The sequence below is a fragment of the Ammospiza nelsoni genome, chromosome Z (assembly GCF_027579445.1).
Source record: "Ammospiza nelsoni isolate bAmmNel1 chromosome Z, bAmmNel1.pri, whole genome shotgun sequence".
NCBI classification, from domain to species: domain Eukaryota; kingdom Metazoa; phylum Chordata; class Aves; order Passeriformes; family Passerellidae; genus Ammospiza; species Ammospiza nelsoni.
The window spans coordinates 18,134,828-18,153,989 of record NC_080669.1 but is presented as its reverse complement, the minus strand read 5'-3'; the positions used below and the strand labels follow the sequence as shown (position 1 = coordinate 18,153,989).

Sequence of the window (19,162 nt, the reverse complement as noted above, 5' to 3'; positions counted from 1 at the left end):
ATGCATTTTGAATGGTCAAGGAAATCTTAAGAGGTTCCAGTCTACAGGAAGCTGGCAAATCTGCCACCTTTCAAGAATTTTTCCAAGAATTTCAAGAACTGCAAGAGGGACAACCCTGCAAATTACAGGCCAGTCACTTTCACTTCAGTGCCCAGCAGAATTTTGGAGCAATTTTTTCTGGGAGGTTATGAAAAATGCCTGAAGGACAACAAAGTCATTGGTCATAGCCAGCATGGCTTCATGAGTAGAAAGCCCTGATTGTCACATCTGATTTTCTATTATGACAGGATAACCCACCAAGGTGATCAAGAGAAGCCAGTTGATGTTATCTTTTTGGATTTCAGTAAAGCTTTTTATACAGCTTCTCCCAGGATCCTTCTGGACAAACTGTCTGGAACACAGCTGGATAAACAAATTATGTGATGGGTGAGCAACTGAATCAGGGGTCAGGCAGAAAGGGGGTGCCTGAATGGGGAGACATCATACTGGTGACCTGTCACCAGGGGGTTCCACATGCTCAGCCCCATGCTCTTCAACAGCTTCATAAATGGCTTGGACACAGGACTGGAAGGGTTACTAAGTCTGCCAATTAGGGTTACTAAGGGTTACTAAGTCTACTTAATTGCCCCATAAGCAGAAAGGCCCAGCCAAAAGACCTTGAGAAATCAGAGGAATGGGCAATCACCAACTTCATGTTTAAGAAGGAAAAGTATTAGATTCTGCTCCTGGGATGGGGCAACCCTGGATGTACAGACAGACAGACGAATGACAGGCTGGAAAGCAGAAATGAGTGCGGGAAAGGGACCCGGGGATCCTGGTTGAAGTTGAACATGAGCCAGCAGTGCCCTGGCAGCCAGGAGGGCCCCCATGTCCTGGGGGGCATCGGGCACAGCATCACAGCCAGGCAAGGGAGGGGATTGTCCTGCTCTGCTCTGCTCTGGGGCAGCCTCACCTCCAGTGCTGGGGGCAGTTCTGGGTGCCACAATATAAGAAATACATATATATTGAGCTGTTAGAGAGTGTCCAAAGGATGGCCATGAGGATGGTGAAGGGCCTTGAGGGGAAGTCCTGTGAGGAGTGGCTGAGGTGACTTGGTGTGTTCAGCCTGGAGAAGAGGAGACTGAGGGGAGACCTCACTGCAGTTACAAATTCCTCATGAGGTGAAGAGGAGGGGCAGGCACTGACCTCTTCTCTCTGGTGACAGTGACAGGACCCAAGGAAATGGCCTGAAGTGGTATCTGGGTTGTGTTTAGGTTGGATATCAGGAAAAGGCTCTTCACCCAGAGGGTAGTTGGGCACTGGAAGAGGATCCCCAGCACACTGGTCACAGCACCAAGCCTGACAAGATCAAGAAGCATTTGGACAACGTTCTCAGGTACATGGTATAACTCTTGAGGATGGTCCTGTGCAAGGCCAGGAGTTGGACCATATGATCTTTGGGGATCCCTTCCAACCAGTATATTCTATGATTCTGACACTGTAGGGCAAGAAACTGGTCTTCTAGGGATCTATGGGGTGCATTTGTTCAGGAATTTTATGCTCAAGAATGTGTTCAACAGTTCCATGAAGAAAAAAGAGTGGGTTATTTTGGTCCCATCTCTTACAGGAATTCTGTCTGTCTCATCCAAAAGCCCTGTTAGATTTTCCTTAGGTTTTAAAGAACTCAATTTTAATCATAGTCTATCTGCAGCAGATTGCCATGGTAGCAAATACAAAGCTATTTTCCTACAAAAGAAAAGATGAAAAAGAGAAGAGGCAGTCAAGACCCTACAATGTATTAGGAGAAAGAAGATTGCTATGGTCTTTGAAAAAAAGACAATAAAGCTTAGTGTATGGCATGTATGATCCCATGTAGAAGACAATTTTTTTAGTTGTGTTCCGGTAATACAGAAGTTTCCATCTGGGATTAATCTGCTGCCAAGACTTAAAGTCATATCTCACTAGTAATAGGAATCAAATAAACAGCAGTGGTATTTTACTCCATTAATTTGCCCCATTCACCACACTTGTTAACCACACAAATGATGAAATGTATGCAGGAAAATATTCCTAAAGTTTGCTAGGGCTCTGCTGGAACTCATCTCCTAATTGTTTTATTTGGTCTTCCCACTCATAAGAAGCTTTCCAAATCTCCTTCAGCTGTTCTTCCTCATCATCAGGGAGTCTCTATCTTGACCCAGGCCCCATCATAGTCCACAGCTCAAGGAACTTACAGGCATCTCCTATTGTCTCCACCTTATAGACATCATAGTTATCTATGATTTCATCAAAAATGGTATAAAGCTTGTTCAAGAGATCTACCACTTGATATGGCGTGCTGCTGCTGGACAGCTCAGTGAAGCCAACAATGTCACTGTTAAAACACAACAGAAAGAGCATAATCATCCACTATCCTAATGGTTGCTAATTAGCAATCTTAAACACACAGCAAACATTTCTCAATGCAATTACATCAACTTTCTCTTTTCAATAATTCTTTCACTAAGATTCTTATTGGATAGTTTTGCCTTCATTTATTTAAATTTACAAAAGAGTCCTTCCATTTAAAAGGACAGATTGACCCAAGTCTTTTTTGCTTAGCAATGCAGTAAAACATTTTGAGAGGTAGAGTTTAAATCTGTAACAGACTAAGCATTCTTCTGCTTTGAGTTATATATAATTTTTTAAAAAAGGGGAACTTGATATCTGTTCTTTTATGACAAGTGAAGGCATGCCATTTGTATGTTGTTTCCTGCACACAAAAAATATTAAAACTGTAAATCCATGTGGACTCTAAGGATAGGCAAATTTTCTTTACACAGGCTAAATGGTAGATTCTTTACTTAGACCTATTTTATGAAACATAGATTCATGCATGTGTAACACACGTAAAGTGATGTGCTGCTGTTTGTTACAGCTCCAGAGTAATGTAATTTTTTACTTAAGTAATTCTAATCAAAAATAGGGAGAGAGTGTGAGAATTTTGAAAGACACTATTTTGTAGAACCACCTATTACAACAGGTGGCAGTTTAGATAGAAATTCTGTACTTGGTTAGGAGCTTCACCTCCACCAGAAGCCTAGGAGTTTCTTCTGTAGGAGACAGTTCTAGTCCTACCTTTCATCTTTTATTTACCTGAAGAAGATAGTGGCACTTGAGTAACTTTGAGCTTGTGCCTGTTTTCCCTGTCTGAGATCATCTGCTATTTGTTTTGGCAACATACCTGTTGTAGAAAGTAGAACATTGTAATCTTTTTACATGGATAAATGAACATATTAAACATAACATGCTGGTTTAAATGCACAAAAAGTGTTCATAAAGGCAAAATATTCTGAAGGTGAAAACACACCTTGGCATCAAAATCTGCTCTGCTGTAATGTGAGAAATCACAATAAATCTCACTGTTAACACATCCAGATTCTTCACATGGGCCATAACTTTTAGGCCAAACAAACCAGTATGGATACTTTTCAAGAAAGAGTAAGGTTATATTCTAATGGTGTGATCTGGGATTTTACTAATTGTCTCTTTGTGAACTCTTTGTTAGTGTTTTCTACCTGTGTTAGGTTTGTTTATTATCTCTTCCCTGATTTGTTTTTTTTTATTTAATTTGTTCCCCCTGTCTTGGACTTTCACATCTCTTTGTTTTTTGCTTTCTTATATGCTATTCCCATCTCCTTATGCCCTTCTTACAGAATTCTGGAACATACACTGCCATCAAAAGCAGCCAACTACCCTTCCACAACATTTATAACTATGCAAAAGGCCTGCCACAACAATGGCTTTGCCAAGTCAGAGCACTATGGATTTTGGGCCATAGCTCTCCGATGAGTGTACTGATTTCTAGGGGGGAAATACAGAAAGTAGCTAAATATTTTTCCAGCTTTGCAAGAAACAAGTATATTCATTCTTTGCTAGCTAAATGTTACCTATTAAATTATCACCTATCAAAGGGTTCTTCTTTGTAGTTAGAAAGCTGAAATAAAATTGTTATTGAGAAGAATAACCAGTATTTTTTTTCTATAACTTACTATACAGCAGACGATCAGTCTTCTGTTTTTCATGCATTAAATCCTGGGTTCTCTCAGAAACTAGTATCTCCAGATGTTTGTTATATTTCTCCATCTAAATAACAGAGAACTATGTAAAATTTCTCAGAAATTCATCTGTTGACTGAAAAAGATGCCTAGCTGAATAGGATTTAAGTATTGGAATGATTCTGCTTTGAAAACATTCAGAGATTCAGAGATAAAAAGGGCACAGGCCTAAGACACTTAACACTTTTTTACAAAATACAAAGACCAGGTTTCTCCTCAAGTAAATTTATGAATTTAGACTTGAGGTTGTTGCTTACACACAAGACAGCAGAAGGCAATTTCAGGTTTTTCAAATTTTATGCAAACTTGAGGGGGCAAATCCAATGCAGAGAGCAGCCTACAGACAAAATCTTAACAAAACAAAAGGTATCTAAGTCTCAAACTTTTATCAAAAACTCACAATGCTTTCATAAACTATCTTGCTATGCTAGTCTGTGCTTTGCTTTTTGCATCCCTCCTCTGTGTGAGGCAATAGTCTGGAGGCAGATACCTTCTTTCGCTGCTGATGAGCTTCAGATACTCTGCTCAAAATGATTTATAAATATGCTATTTCTAGCATTGTATTCAAGGATTCTATATCCATGGTACTGTAAGAGTGTTGGGCCACAGGAAAGGGGGAATATAGTTTGCAAACAACATTTGACAGACAAAAAATGTTCAGCCCTGAAGAAATTGAGAAAGTTAAAAAACTGAATGAGAAGAAAAGCAGGGTTCCAAGCAGAATTGCAGCTACAGTGACCCCAACAGAACTGAACAAATAACTGTGGATATTTTTTCCAAACAAGGGGTATAAGATGAAAAAAACAAAAAAACAAATCTGAAGGATAGAGGTGAAAGTTATTGAAAGCGAGCAGATTGGATTGGATTGAAAAGCTAAATTTACCAGAGTCATCATCATGTCAACAGGGCTAACAGGATTCATCTTGTACAACATTTTCTTGACTTGTTCAAATGTAGGCCTTTGGGATGGATTATTTTTTCTGCACCTTTCAATTAACTGCAGAAGGGAAAGAAAGCGAGAAAAGCAAACAGCCTTTTATAATTCCAGGAACAAGCAGTATTTTAAGTTAATACTTCTGTTTTCTTGGTGCCGACTGCCTATGTGAAGCTCTATCTGCAGCTGGTGAAGTGCCAGAGAGATACTGGAAGCTTCTGAAATTCTACAGGCTTTTGCTGAATGAAGGATATTAGTTCATGAAAATGCTGCTGTGGGAAATCATGAGTAAGATATGCACGTTCCTTCTGCTGAAGCTCTTGTCTTGTGCTGTAAGAGAGTATGCTGTTGGAGTCACATACTATTTTCAGAGGACTTGTCTGTACATAAATTTCACAAAAGATTAAGAGCTAAGTACCCCTTAAGAATGTCACCTTCTGATTAAAAAACAGTGCTGCTAAGGAGAAGTTTTTTACATTTATGTTGCTACAAACCAGCAAAGGTGAATTATATTGCATTTAAATGGCAACTGAAATGAGGATGACCCCATCTTGTTCTGATTTAATTAAACTGGGAGGGGGTGTACTTTATTGAGGCTATTGAAGAGAAAGATTTGTTGCATAAGAAACAAACCAAACTCATAATTTGCCTGAGACAGACTTCATTATGTGAAAGCTCTCTGTCAGTAAGCTAGATATTACCAACATAAAATATGTACGGAATTCAACACTTTACAATAAAATGAGATTGCACAAAAATCGATGATTGAATATTAAAAACATAATCGATTACACTGAAAAATGGAGGGGACAATTGAATTTTTCATTGTTACAATGACAGGTTTTCTATTAAGGATATTAGATATTATCATTTTGCCTTGTTTGAGGCGTACTTCTTGATTTCTGGGTTATTTATATTTATCAAAGGTAATATCACCATAAAACTACTATGACATGTTGTAAATCCACTTCAATAAATGATTTTTGTACGCAATATTGTACTTTACTCACGATTTGTACTTCACTTACATTATTGTATTTTACTCACCTCTACATAATCTGCAGGACAAGAATTCTCAGTCTTTCCTGAAATTAATTCTGCCAAAGGTGGGCACCAGGAATATTCACCAGAATGCACATCATCTTTCTAGAGAAAAGGAGATTAAGCAATGTTGAAACAAGCGTTATGGTTCTCATGCCAGATACTGAAAAGATATTACTATTATCATCACCACTTTTATAACATCTTCCCTATCACTTCTAAGTCAGCTTTTTTTTACGTAAGAGCACAAGGGAAAAGAAAGGATAAAAAAATATATAACCCAGTCTAAAATGGGTCACCTTTTCTAAAAATTTTTAATGGCTGACAGGCTTCAATCTTAGTGTTTATATGACATAAACAACTTTTGAAACTAATATCTGGCAAGATATTGGGAAACTTTTAGGAGACCACAAGGGCTATATTAGTCTATTATCACAAACTGTGAGAACTGGAAAAATAGTAGTTTTAAGTCTTTATTGTTACAGCTCTTGATGTAATTATTTCAGAGAGAATGTGGTTACATATCAAGACTATCTGTTTCCAATTTCAAGGTGCATACTTTTTGTGTTTGTCATTTAGCACTGATCAAACGACATATGCAAAACAGATATTTTACTCATGGAGAGCAGCTAATTTACTTTTCTAGGTTATTCTTTTTACTGGAAGATTCCACTTAAAGGGCCTGTAAAAGGTAAAGGAAGAAGCAGGAGAAAAAGGAAGATATTAATACATACATTCTCGCTGCATCCACCTAGCCGTTAAGGCTCACAAAACTAATCAAAAGGCAGTTTTGGAGCTACATTATTTTTATCATATATTCTTCTTCAAAGCTCAGAAATGGAAAACTGGTAGATCTATGAGGAAACCCTGATTGGATGTTCCACGGGAACTGAACTGGCATCCATAAAATCATGACGAAAATGCATGCTCATAAAGTAACTCAAAGGTGCAGTAACTCAAAGTTTGGTTTGTCTTCAGCAGAAACAGAATCAAAGTTGTGCAAATCCTACAAATTCTATTCTCTGAAGATAGTTCATCTTTACTTACTGCCAGAGAGTCACTTCTTGTGGCAATTTCTAGTAAAATGATGGCATAACTGCAGAATAAAAATGAAGAAAAATCTTAATGCAATAATAGTTAATTGAGTCAGTGATTTCTTCTTTTCATGATTTCTTACTCTTCCCCATCCTATGGCTGAAATCCCAGTATCTCAAAAGGAAGTATGGCAATGGTGCTGCTACTTGTTACTGCTTTCTGTTTTCAGGGATTTGTTACTGAATGCTTCATAGCATTTGCCTCTCATGGTTATAGGCCCCAGAGACATTTGAGTTTGATGGACAGCAAAGCAATTCTCTCTGTAACTATTAATGGAATCCAGAGGTGATATGTCCAGGTTTATGTACATGAACCCTACCAGTTAAACATAAGGGTCTGATTTTTGCTCCAATCAAGGGTTGGGAGCAGGTTCATCAGAATCACCAATGGGGGAAGTGGCTTTTTTTCAGCCACCAAAAAGATTGCTGTTCTAGAAAATTTTCATAAAGTCTGTGATCACATAGTGTGTCGAGAGAAGATATTCTATAGTAAACATTTCTGCTTGTTTCTTCTGAATTATATTCTCGTGGTCATTATCTTTCTCAGTTGAAATAAGGTCTAATACATTCATCAAGGATGAAGAGTGGAAAAAGACAGTAAAAACAGAGAATTTAGTCTTTTATCTGAACTCATTGGAGATCTTCCAGAACAGTGATCTCTTAGAAGCAAGCACCTCTTTCAGCCAACAGGCTGGATAAAGATGTCTCTTTATATAGTAAAACTATGTAATGATTTACGCCTGCATGACTCTCAGCTTGGTAACATTTACTTTTGTAGAGAATATTAGTTTTCAATCTGTTGTGTCACTAATGGTTGCACTGTTCTGTAAGACATTCTGTTGGTAACAGGATATGTTTATCTATCTTTCAGCCCACCTGTGGACCACCACTGGAAAATAAAATAATGCATACAAAACATGATTAATAATTTAGAAATTAATCTGATGATATTTTTATATTAATTTTGTGGTGATTTGTTAGGAGAAAGCAAAATCAATCCTGGTAAGGCAGCAAAACTAAAACAGATTTTCACAGATAGTAATTAGATGATAGTAACTCTGATAAAGCAGCATTGATTTAATTAATCTTCAGCTGCACTGCCCAATAAAATGCACTATCCATTGTGGATAGAGAAATCCATATGATGATTACAAATCAAGAAGAACAAATCCAGGAGAAACTGTGACTGGAAACAGCCTCTTCAGGTCAAAACAGGAGCTACCTTCATACTTCTGTTCTCATTTCCATTTTAGCTTTCCCATCTGACCAACTCTTTCCTAGAGAACTTTAAAAGAAAGTGATTCATCTGTAAGAGCACACTAAATTACAAGTCCCTCTCCTGCAGTTTCTACGCATTTTTTATTTGGGCCTCACCTTCAAGAACATTAATGGATTATTTGCACAGACAAGAACTAAGGATTTCAAGACTGGATCAATGCTGCCTGGCCAGTGAGGCCAAATACATATACCAGGAAGGCTTACCTCCTGCTCATATAATCAAAAATAATTTTTTTTAAAATGCAAATTCTAAAGAACAGCCCAGAGAAGAAGACAACTCTTTCAATGGTACAGGGTACTTCTCTATCTTCCCTGCCTGCATGTTGCTCTTCTCCCTTTTCTGGTGTGATCTCTCACTGCTTTTACTTTTTTAAATCAAGAAATTAATAACTGCAGTGTCACAAAAGAAGATGTAGATTTTTCAGACATGTGGGTGGGACAGCAAAATAAATCCAGGAAACATTCACTGAATCTGTCAAAAGTTCATTGTAGACATATAGGATGTGAGCAAATCAGATCTTAGGACTGTTTAAAGGGGAACCCTTGGCAAGAAATGCCTTCAGGAGGCAAAGTTGCCTGTGAAGTCAAATAATGATACCTATCTAGAAGAGGATCAAAGTGAGAACAACAAGCCAAGGAAACATTTTCTAGGATACATTTTGGCTGCAGGGCAATGGTAAATTGGAATGTATAAGACAATCCTAAAATTACTGTTTAGTTGGAGCACAGTTCTTTCAAAGACTACTTCATGTTGAAAAAGTACAGATACAGGACAAATGACAGTAGCCAGAAATACCAACACAATCCCAAACTGCCTTAGCTGAGCTATTTTGGAGAAAATTCTAAGGCCATATTGAAATGTCCTATAGGCAGAACTACTACTGAGACTTCAATTTGCTCAGTTAATCTGATAGAATAGATAAAAAGTAATGATGTTCAAGCACATATGCAGACATTTGTTTACAGTTGTGTTCCCACTTATCTGAAAAGTGATTGGATAGAAGCAGTCCACCACCAGGAGGGAAAGCCACTGGAAAGCAATCTTCTATAAAGGCTTTCAAAAGGAAAGGAATTGAGCTATTTGCTAGTGAATCCATTTCTTCCTCTTCTCTTTATTTTTCCACTGTAAACCAAATATTGTCACCATGTATATGCCCCCAAATAATTATATTGACATTCAGTAATAGAATTACAGGATGCATATGTGCATTATGACATTCTAGAACGTTGATACTATTAACTTCTAAAGTACTGCCATTGTTGAAAATAATTCTACTTTTCATAAGAAACTACAACAGAAAGAAAAAGGATAATTAGATAATAGCAGATCTTTATGCCTTTTTATCTTACCAGTCAAGTGACTACTTATAAATCACTGGGCCAACTCTGCTTTTAAATAATGTCAGTGAATTAAGTATTTGATTATCTACCTTGAAAGAGAAGATCCTGTGATATCTATGTTGTTCTCTATTCCAGGACCAATCCTTTTAAAAATACAATCAAACATATACCTGGAGTGACAACAGAATTCCACCAAGCCTAACTGTTGTTAAAGAATACTCAAGATTACTAAAAGTGAGATCAGAAAAAGTTAGCTACCTGTAGACATCAGACATAGAATTGGGCTCAAAATCTGAAAGAGTACGTATTTCAGGAGCTGTGTAAATCTGTATCAAATGCTGCTGGGATGAATTTGATCCATCAGGAAAATCTTCTTTTCTATATGACTGCAAGCCATAATCTGAAGTGGAAGAAAGCAGGAAGCAAACTATTCAGTGGATACTTCCCTGAAACAAGTACAGTAGTAGACAGCAACACAGCTAGTCTAAATAAATTAATTTTCCCTATTCTAAATACACATCTTAGTCTAGAAACAGTGGGGTTTGTGTGGTCTTGCCTCCCTAAAATATAGCATCTGGAAAACCAAATATTTAGGCAAGACTGAATGACAGCAGGCAAACTGAAATTCATGACCATTGCAATCAGAATTATTTTATAGTTTTATCAAATTATTTTCAGATAATATTCTCAACTCAGTGCAAGAGTTAGCATGTAAATACAGGTTTCTGTTCTACTTTGTCCCTTGATCCTTATCTCTGGTGGCAGGTTGCTCAAGTAATTACTAGTTAGACAGACTAACAACTGAAAATCAGATGGTGGGTGTTACTTGAACACCACTAGCATGAGAACAAAGGCAGCATAGATGTGAAACATCTTTCCATCTATACTTCTAGCCTAATATAGAAGGAATTCTTAGCATATGACTCAGAATCAGGAAGAATGAGAAAAAAACAACTGACTTCTGTTTTCTTTCTTACGTAAACAGTGCTCTTCTGACTGTATGTGAAGGCTGGGTGCAGACATCTGGCTTGCTCTGGAGTGACCTCTAATTAAGATGTTGCTAGGGATTGAATGTTTATGTGGAGGTCATTTTTAAAATAGCTCCCACATTTGTTTTTTATGAGATTTGTTTGACATGTTTGCATCCAGATAAACCATGAAGATTTGAAAATCCTACAGTTTGACACAGAACAGAATCAAAACAGAAGTTGCTGAATGATTTCACAGATATCCTATTCAATTGAGAGGAGATGTGCTAAGGTGATGCAGTGGATGTAATCCAACTATGTCTAATTTCTATGTTTTTCTCCAGAACAGGCTCCAAGCAGAGTAGGCAGAAGGATACTGAAGGAGTTGGAGAAGCAAACCTGGCCCCATGTAGGAACCTTAGTCATAGGATATACCACTAAAAAAACAATCTGCTGCTGCTTTCAGGATGGCTATGGGTTAAAGAGTATGATGACTACTCTGGGCAAAAAGTAGGAGATGATCATTGCCTTAATTCCCTTTGGCAGCTGCAAACTAAACTACACTCTCCAGTGATTTTCCTGTTCCCACAAGCTCTCTTGCTGTACCAAGAGTAGACCTGACCTGCAGCTCCATCACTGGGAGAATACAATTCAATGCCATGAACAAGACTTAAAAGCTCTGAGTTGAGTCTGCTTTTCTCCATTAAATGACCTTGTGCTTACCAATCAGTCAGCATTACTACATCTCTACACCATTCTCTATGCCCCAGGGTTCTCTCTCTATCAAAAGAGAGAATGAGGCAGAGTTTCTGCTCAGATGTTGACAGGCTGAATAATTTGTGGGATCTAAAGTGTGCATCTGTGACACATACTAAATTACTTGACTTGATAATGTAACATGAAACTTGCTAGTGAAGTCTGGTACAGTTAGCAATTCCACATGAAATGTCAACATGAAAGCACTTGGGAAGTATTGCATGTGAAATCTAAATTAGAGGGTTAGCTGGGCAGTTTTGAAAATTTTTTCTAGCTTTCTCTTTACCTGCAATTTTGCAAACCCACCGGTCATCTATCACACAGTTATTAGACTTCAACCGTCCATGATACATTTTGTGGTGGTGGAGATAAGCCATTCCTTGAGCAATATCAGTAGCAAAAGAAAACCTGAAAATCAAAAATCAGTGAGCTAGTATTTCGAATTTCCCTCAAAATTGGCTCCAAAGTCTACTGAGGTTTACAGAAACTGTAGTTTTCAACTTGTGTCCCCATGTTCATTTTTCCAAAACACTTAAGGTGACTGTTTGAAAACCCATACCTCCCTGAGCTCACAGGCCAAGAGAATAAAGTTCCTTCTAGAAATTGTCAGTACTTTTTATCCTTCGGAGTGCTTTCACATGTTTACAAGTGAAACAATTTTATTATCTTCCTTGCTTTATTTGGAAGGTTTCCTTCCTGAAAACCATTTTTCTTTACTGATGGCAAGCATAAAGCAGAAGCAGAAAGGACATGTCAAGAGGACCAATCTCAAAAAACAATGTCACTGCCTTTGTGAAAGTTTCATTGACAATGTGAACTCATTTCCTCTATTGGTAAGAATAATGAACCACTTGCAGGTGTGCTAATCATTTCACCCATATGTCTTCACAAACAGAAAGCTGACAAGTCATTGCCTTAGCATTGCAAGGACTAATCATGTAATTTCTCAAAACACCCAAAAAACAAATTGGTCTGGATATTCAAATTTCCTCCCTCCGTCCCTCCGTACCTCCCTCTGTCCCTCCCTCCGTCCCTCCGTCCCTCCGTCCCTCCCTCCCTCCCTCCCTCCGTCCCTCCCTCCCTCCCTCCCTCCCTCCCTCCCTCCCTCCCTCCCTCCCTCTCCCTATATCACAGTACAGGCTTGTCTAGACAAGAACTTTATCTAAAATTAATATCTCGTCCCAAACAGCATATAGCATGGTCTATGTCATTTAGCTTTTCAAAAATTGGATCTTTTCACCTGAAACCCCAGTTCAAAGGAATATCTTCATTGAGGAGCACATCACTAAGGCTGCCTTTGGGGCAGTACTCTGTGACAATGGCAACGTTTGGAACTTCTATACAACCTCCAATGAATTTGCAGAGATTGGGATGGTCAAGTTCCCTGTGAAAATCAACAAAAATCACAGCATAACAGTAATTTTCACAGATGCCCATACTGATTTTGTAGTGCAACTGGAAAACTAAGTGTCTTGTCTCACAATGTAAAGAAAAAGTAAAACAGACATAAGGAAATTTTATCTTTGCTCTCTTTCTAGCAAAGTTTGAAAGAAAGAGGAATATGAATTTACAGTCACATCTGGAAAGATTTTAAGCCCTAAAAAATCAGTGTAAAAATGGAACAACATACAGTTCTTAGATTTCGCTTCTTACCTCACTTGCTTCACTTCTTTACGTATGGTTTTAGACAGCGTGAATGACTTCTTCGTTATTTTCTTTATGGCCACTGTTCTGCCATCACTGAAACAGAATGAAATGCTGTATACAGTTTTAGGGCAACTTCATAAGACAGCAATACTACAAAAAGGGACAGCATATATTTTGTATCAGGGAATAATTCCACATCTCTAGACATGAGGCAGAGAATTTAAGCATGCCCATAGGTGGTTGTAACTGTGAATCTAGGACAAGAGACAGGATCCTGTTTGTTTTGATAAAGGAAGCATTAGTTATTATATTCAATCTGAATCTGTGGACACCATTTGGAATGTGAGTGTTAAAGTCAGTTGGGGCAGTTTGAGGATGGAGCAGCAAAGGAAATGTCAGAGCTAGGGAAATACATACAGCCACCTCCCATCTATCCATTACTTCTGACTACTGTTCTGCAGATTCTTCTCTGACATTTAACAAAGTTTTGTTCTTGTGGGGTTGAGCATTCTCAGCAAAGAAGCAGCTGAGTTTCATTAAGAGCAAATAAATTTTCCTTTTTAGAGTAAAGGAATTCAGTGGAGATACCTGCAGGAATTTTAGTGATGAACCATATAAATACAGAGTATGGGGTATTTAGTGTAGCAGTTGTAGATGCTTCACCAATGAGACTGAAAGCCCCATTATACCCATGATAAATACTTTTGATGTTGAGTCATCTGATGAAGGGGATGATGATGATGATGATGATGAAAATATCACCACTCAGAAAGAAGCAAAAAAGATCAATGCTGAACACAGTATTTAATCAATGAAGTGGCTGTGATTTTCCACAATCTATGCTGAAGGCACTTTCTCCCCAGCCAATGATCCCAAGTAAGCTTCTTTGTCCTGCAAAGCACAGATCCGTCTCTGTTTATTCAAATGATAAGTACCACTTCCAGCTTTGCATGTGTTCAATTGCTTCTTGGATGGCAGGATATATCTGTAACATTTGTCCTTATAGTTACATGATATGCAGCTTTGTAATTTGATTCAGAGGTGAAACGCTCTGAATCTTGAGTCGTGTCAGCTAATTAAAGGACAAGATTTCTAATGTGCTACTGTAGAGGATGCCCTTCTTTAGAGCAAAGAACCTAGTTTGCTCTGCCTGCATTTCAGAAAAAAGGAATTTATAGAAGTCTTGGTTACTGATACATTTGAACAGCAAGGGTCATTCATTAACAGATGCAGGACATCTTATGTACCAACAACCTTTCAACAAGACTCTAAGATTTAAGGAGAAATGAAAACCAAGCCAGAAGCCTGGAATGTTAAAATACTCCACAGCCAATATGCAGTATAGAAGTCAGATGATGATCTTAACTTTCCCAATTTGGCCTGACAAGATAAATTCATGTTTTTTCGCTGCCTATCAATTGAAAGTGGCAAGAATCAGAAATCAAGGTGAAACTAATACAGGAGATACTGCAGTAAATGAGTAATATATTGACTTACTATCTCCCAGTCTGGGTGAAGTATTTCCTCCTGGGCATGTTGGCAGCTACTGTGCAGGAGCTCAGAACAGTAACACAACTGACACTGGAGCCACTGAGTGCTGGGGGAGCGCTCATCATGCTTCCTGTTGCTGTCCGTATAATGCAATCTAAATGGGACGTGGGATGAGAAAAGGCACACGAATTTATGCACAGGTGGAGACTCCAGACACAAAGAAATGCAGAGAATTTTCAAAACCTTGCATCTCATCTGCTCTTGTTAATACTTAAGAGAGAAAGCTCTTGCTTGGGATGGGACTGCTGCATAAAAAGTAAAAAATGTTTCAAAGAGGATTCATTGCCAGAGATACTTCTCACTAATCCTCAGGACTTTATGCAACTTTCATTTCTCTGCACTTGAGATGGTTAGCCCCTGCTGCTACACAGAAGCTGAGGACAGAACCCAGGGAAGGAGAGTAAACCCTGTGCCATATTTTAACAAGTCTATTTGGAGCTCCTAGAAGACTGAAAAGTACAGGAATGTGGGAAGTGATTCTGACACCAGAGAGAAGTCAGAGAAGAGCAACAATGCAGTAAGAGGAAAAAAATCCCAGTGATTTTCAATGTACATTTTTTAATGTCTATTGACCAGCTCACAGTAAAAAAATGGACTTCAAAACAAATTTAATGAGTTACACGTCATGTCATAATCTCCAATCAAAATCCAGATTTAGCCAATTATGCTTGGAATTGCTGAGACATCTCAACTCTCTCTGGTAGAAATATCTTGCTGAGGAAGTTCAATATCTCACCTTGAATCAGGACTGCCATGTTCCCACACCATAGTATTATCCATATGCAGTTCAAAATTGCATTGACATTTGAAGCTTTCTACAGCATTCCACCCAGAAATGCATTGCAGATCCCTGAGATAGTTTTGAGAATAAGACTGCATATATATCTCTATGTCTATATACGGTCCAATACACCAAAAAAAAAAATTATCTTAAAAAAATAAGGTTCTTTTTTCATACAGAGTGCTACATACCCAGGGTGCAGCACTGCTGATGTGTTTTCATTTAGATATCTGCGCATTTCAGGCTACTGTAGGTAGCTCTGAATAACTCTATCCAGAGAAGACATACTGTCTGTGACCTTATAATGTTATCAGTCCTCATTAAGTTGTTAATCATCACTCTTAGAGCAATACTCTGAAACAGCATTGCTGCATTGCAGGCTTTTTTCCAAGAAACTTACATCTATCATCTTGGAGTTTTCAAAGTAATTTTAATCTGTTATTTTTTGATCATGCTTCTAATTTCCCTCCGTCTCTTTCTATTGCTTTCCCTCACATGTGGTGCTTAGGACATTTTCTAATTTACTTTCAGCTGAAAATTTTGCTCATGTCACTTTTTGCTATATTGAAAAACACTTTTCTCCATTTTTGTTTTCAAAAATCTGGATTGTAAGTCATTTTGGTTCCTGTAATCAAATGAATTTCTAAGGCAAAACCTCTTATTTACAACAACAAGGATATCTTATCAAAAGTATACAGAAATTAATGTTCAAGTCTCAGCCTGAAAGTATCTCTACTGCATATTATCACAAGAACATCTTGACACCAGCAACCCAACAGAACACCGATAAAGCAGACATCTGGTGAGCAATTTCTCCCAGAGACAGAAAATGAGTGTGTGTACAATCAGCACAGCAGACTTCTATAGATTTACCCTTTCTGAGGATATAGGTACTGTTTTCCTTCTGAATGCTAAAAAAGGAACAGCAAAGTAAATAATCTATATGTATCTTAAGTACAGCATAATAAAGCATATAATAACACCTGAATTTATTCTTAGCCTGTTTAATTAGAACAAATGAAATAATATTTTATACCAGGAGATAAAATAGAAAAAGAGTGCTCCATACCTCTCGCCAAAATTAATTACTTTTTGTAGCAAGTCTGCCACAGACAGCATACACTGAGAGAAATTAAGATAGTACTATATCCCTCAATGTATTTGTGCAATTCCAGCACAATTTAATGAGATTAATTATACAGAAAGGTATCTCCACTGAAGCAACTGTAATTTGTTTCATCCAGCTTCAGAGCTTATCTGTTTATTATGGGGTAGGCTTGTTGTCTTTGACTAACAAATCAACATAAATAAAAAGAAAGAAACTATTTTAAATAACTTCGTCATCAAACTGTTTGATAAACAAAAATATGAATGAGCAGCTCCCAGAGATTACAGGGATGAAATATTGGATATATCTTTCCAAAACAGCTTCACTTTTTGCAAGACCCTTAAAATAAGAACAATATAATTCAGATTATTTTTCAAAATTAATAAGTAAACTGATCACAGTATCAAGATTACAAGTTGCTAACCTTGTTTGATGCAGGTGAAGTCTATAATCCAGCTTTCATCCCAAAGCATCTTTTGTTTCTGATATTGAAACCACTACAAGAGTTAAAAAAAAAAATCATTCCTAATGTAGCCCTCCTCTCTTTGAAGAAATTGACTCAGAGATTATTTTTATAAAATATGAACATTTAAAAGTATACAAACTAAATCTGAAGTGTAAACATTCAGCATATGTCTTAAAGTAACATTAGAACCAAAAGTATTAATAACAGGCTTGGAAGAAAACAGCATCTAATGAACATATTAAAAATTGTACAAGCTATGTTCCAGAACTAACTACATGTAATATTTTGCACTGTCTATAAGCTCTCCATTATTTTTAACATGTCTGCATTTACATTTCAGCCTGGACATCAGATGAGGGGTTTACATCATCTCATCTCATGGAAGTGCCCTATGTTATACAGGTACATGACAAGAACTTCATCCCAACCCTGAGATAAGGAGCAATGCATCTTATATCTTGAGTAGAATTAGCCCATGACCTACTAATTAGGCCATATTATGTCAAATACTCTATCATAAAGAATATTAGGTAGGGATTCTGTGGCTACTTTGTAAAGAAGGCATTGAGCTAATAGCTGGTTTTCAGTAGAACTGACATACAAAGCTAACATTTACAAAGTGTAAACACATGCTTTCAAATGAGCTACAGATTAAATTATGCAACTGCAATCAATGCCAAAATGTCAAATCAAAGCATCATTTTATCATCATTATACCATTTTCTATAGTCCAAAATTTAATATTAGGACTGATGGATTCATTGAAACAGGTAATAAAAGTCCAGATAATGAACAAGGAACAGGTTGTGGAGATTGTGTTGGTATACTAGTTGAAATTGTGACAAATATAGAGCTCACTGAATCAAAATTAAGTCATCCCATTTATTTCAAAAGGCTTCTGAGGAAAGAAACCTACATTTTATCTTGCAAAGGTGTGACTGTACAAAAATATATTAGCAAGAAGTGAGTATTAGGCTTGCTTCCTTTGACACTGATATCAAAGGAATCCTTTCTGCTACTTGAAGCATTAAAGAAGGCATTAGTTTCCCAGATGGTTCCTTTTACATTATATCAATTCCTGAATTAGAAAAAAATAATCTCTCCTATCTTATTACAGTAAAACAATTAAAACTTTAAAACCCCATGATGCCACTTTTGAAGAATTTAGTAGGAATATATCTACAGAAATGAAAGAAGCAAAACAGACAACTCCAAACATACAGAAAAAACAGCAGAAATAATAGACTTTTGCTACAAGAACTTTAAATAAACATATGCAAGGCCATGAATCTCTGTTGCTCTTTCTGAAAACCTGTAATCTAAAACTGAACTTCTGAACTTCTGAACGTCTGAACTTCTCATCTGTCCAGTTGCTTATTTCTATCAGATCATGTAGTTTTACTGGACACTTGCTATAAACTCATTGTCACAACTACCTTGAGGATTCCATTAAGGAATGCTCAAATAGCTATCAACAGTACTTCTTTCCTGACTCACAAAGTCACACAGTGACAAACAAACAAACGTGATTCAGGCCTCCTTTGGAACCTCAATTTGTGGGCCATCAGCTTTCTACTACTCATTCTCTATCTGTGCAGCTGCCTACCTCAGACGCTCACTGCAACTGCAGTATAAGATGGACCGAGAAGGAATCCCTGAGGAAGCAGGGGCCTATAGTTTTACAGGATATATAGGCCAAGAGCTAAATAAATTACCCTTTATGAACATAGTTAATACAATGACTCTACAGGTGCCATATTCACCTGGAAAACCTCTGTTATGAAACTCAAAAATGCATTTTTTTCAAGACGCAGACACATAAGGAATGTAGATATTCTTTCCCAGAAGCACTTAAGTAAATAAGCATTTTAAGTAATAAGCCATAATATCATTCTCTCTTTAGACAGGCATTTTCATTCAAAGACTCCCAAAACTACTTCTCCAATATTGATATACTCCTCTCTCCTCATTCTCTTTTTGTTTTTCCTTCATGAGTTTGCTATAATAATTGATTATTATTATGTAAAATTAATCACTTTGAAAGGAACCAAGCTGTTTGTTACTAAGGAAGCAAACCTATTAAATAAATCAAGCAACCAAAACAGAAAAAAAAAATTACCC

The 19,162-nt window shown here is 37.3% G+C and overlaps 1 protein-coding gene across 1 annotated transcript in view; it reads right to left on the bottom strand.

Annotated features, from left to right (window-relative positions):
- LOC132087030 (atrial natriuretic peptide receptor 2-like) overlaps positions 1–19,162 on the bottom strand; it is a 35,344-nt gene that overhangs the window by 4,641 nt on the left and 11,541 nt on the right. The window contains exons 8-19 of the mRNA XM_059493056.1: positions 17,000–17,072; positions 14,633–14,780; positions 13,142–13,228; positions 12,729–12,872; positions 11,775–11,896; positions 10,023–10,164; positions 7,102–7,147; positions 6,058–6,156; positions 4,960–5,073; positions 4,011–4,104; positions 3,115–3,202; positions 2,214–2,353 (exon numbers count right to left, since the gene is read on the bottom strand). Coding sequence (XP_059349039.1) covers positions 2,214–2,353; positions 3,115–3,202; positions 4,011–4,104; positions 4,960–5,073; positions 6,058–6,156; positions 7,102–7,147; positions 10,023–10,164; positions 11,775–11,896; positions 12,729–12,872; positions 13,142–13,228; positions 14,633–14,780; positions 17,000–17,072 — 1,297 coding nt within the window. The remainder of the gene's footprint in view (positions 1–2,213; positions 2,354–3,114; positions 3,203–4,010; positions 4,105–4,959; positions 5,074–6,057; positions 6,157–7,101; positions 7,148–10,022; positions 10,165–11,774; positions 11,897–12,728; positions 12,873–13,141; positions 13,229–14,632; positions 14,781–16,999; positions 17,073–19,162) is intronic.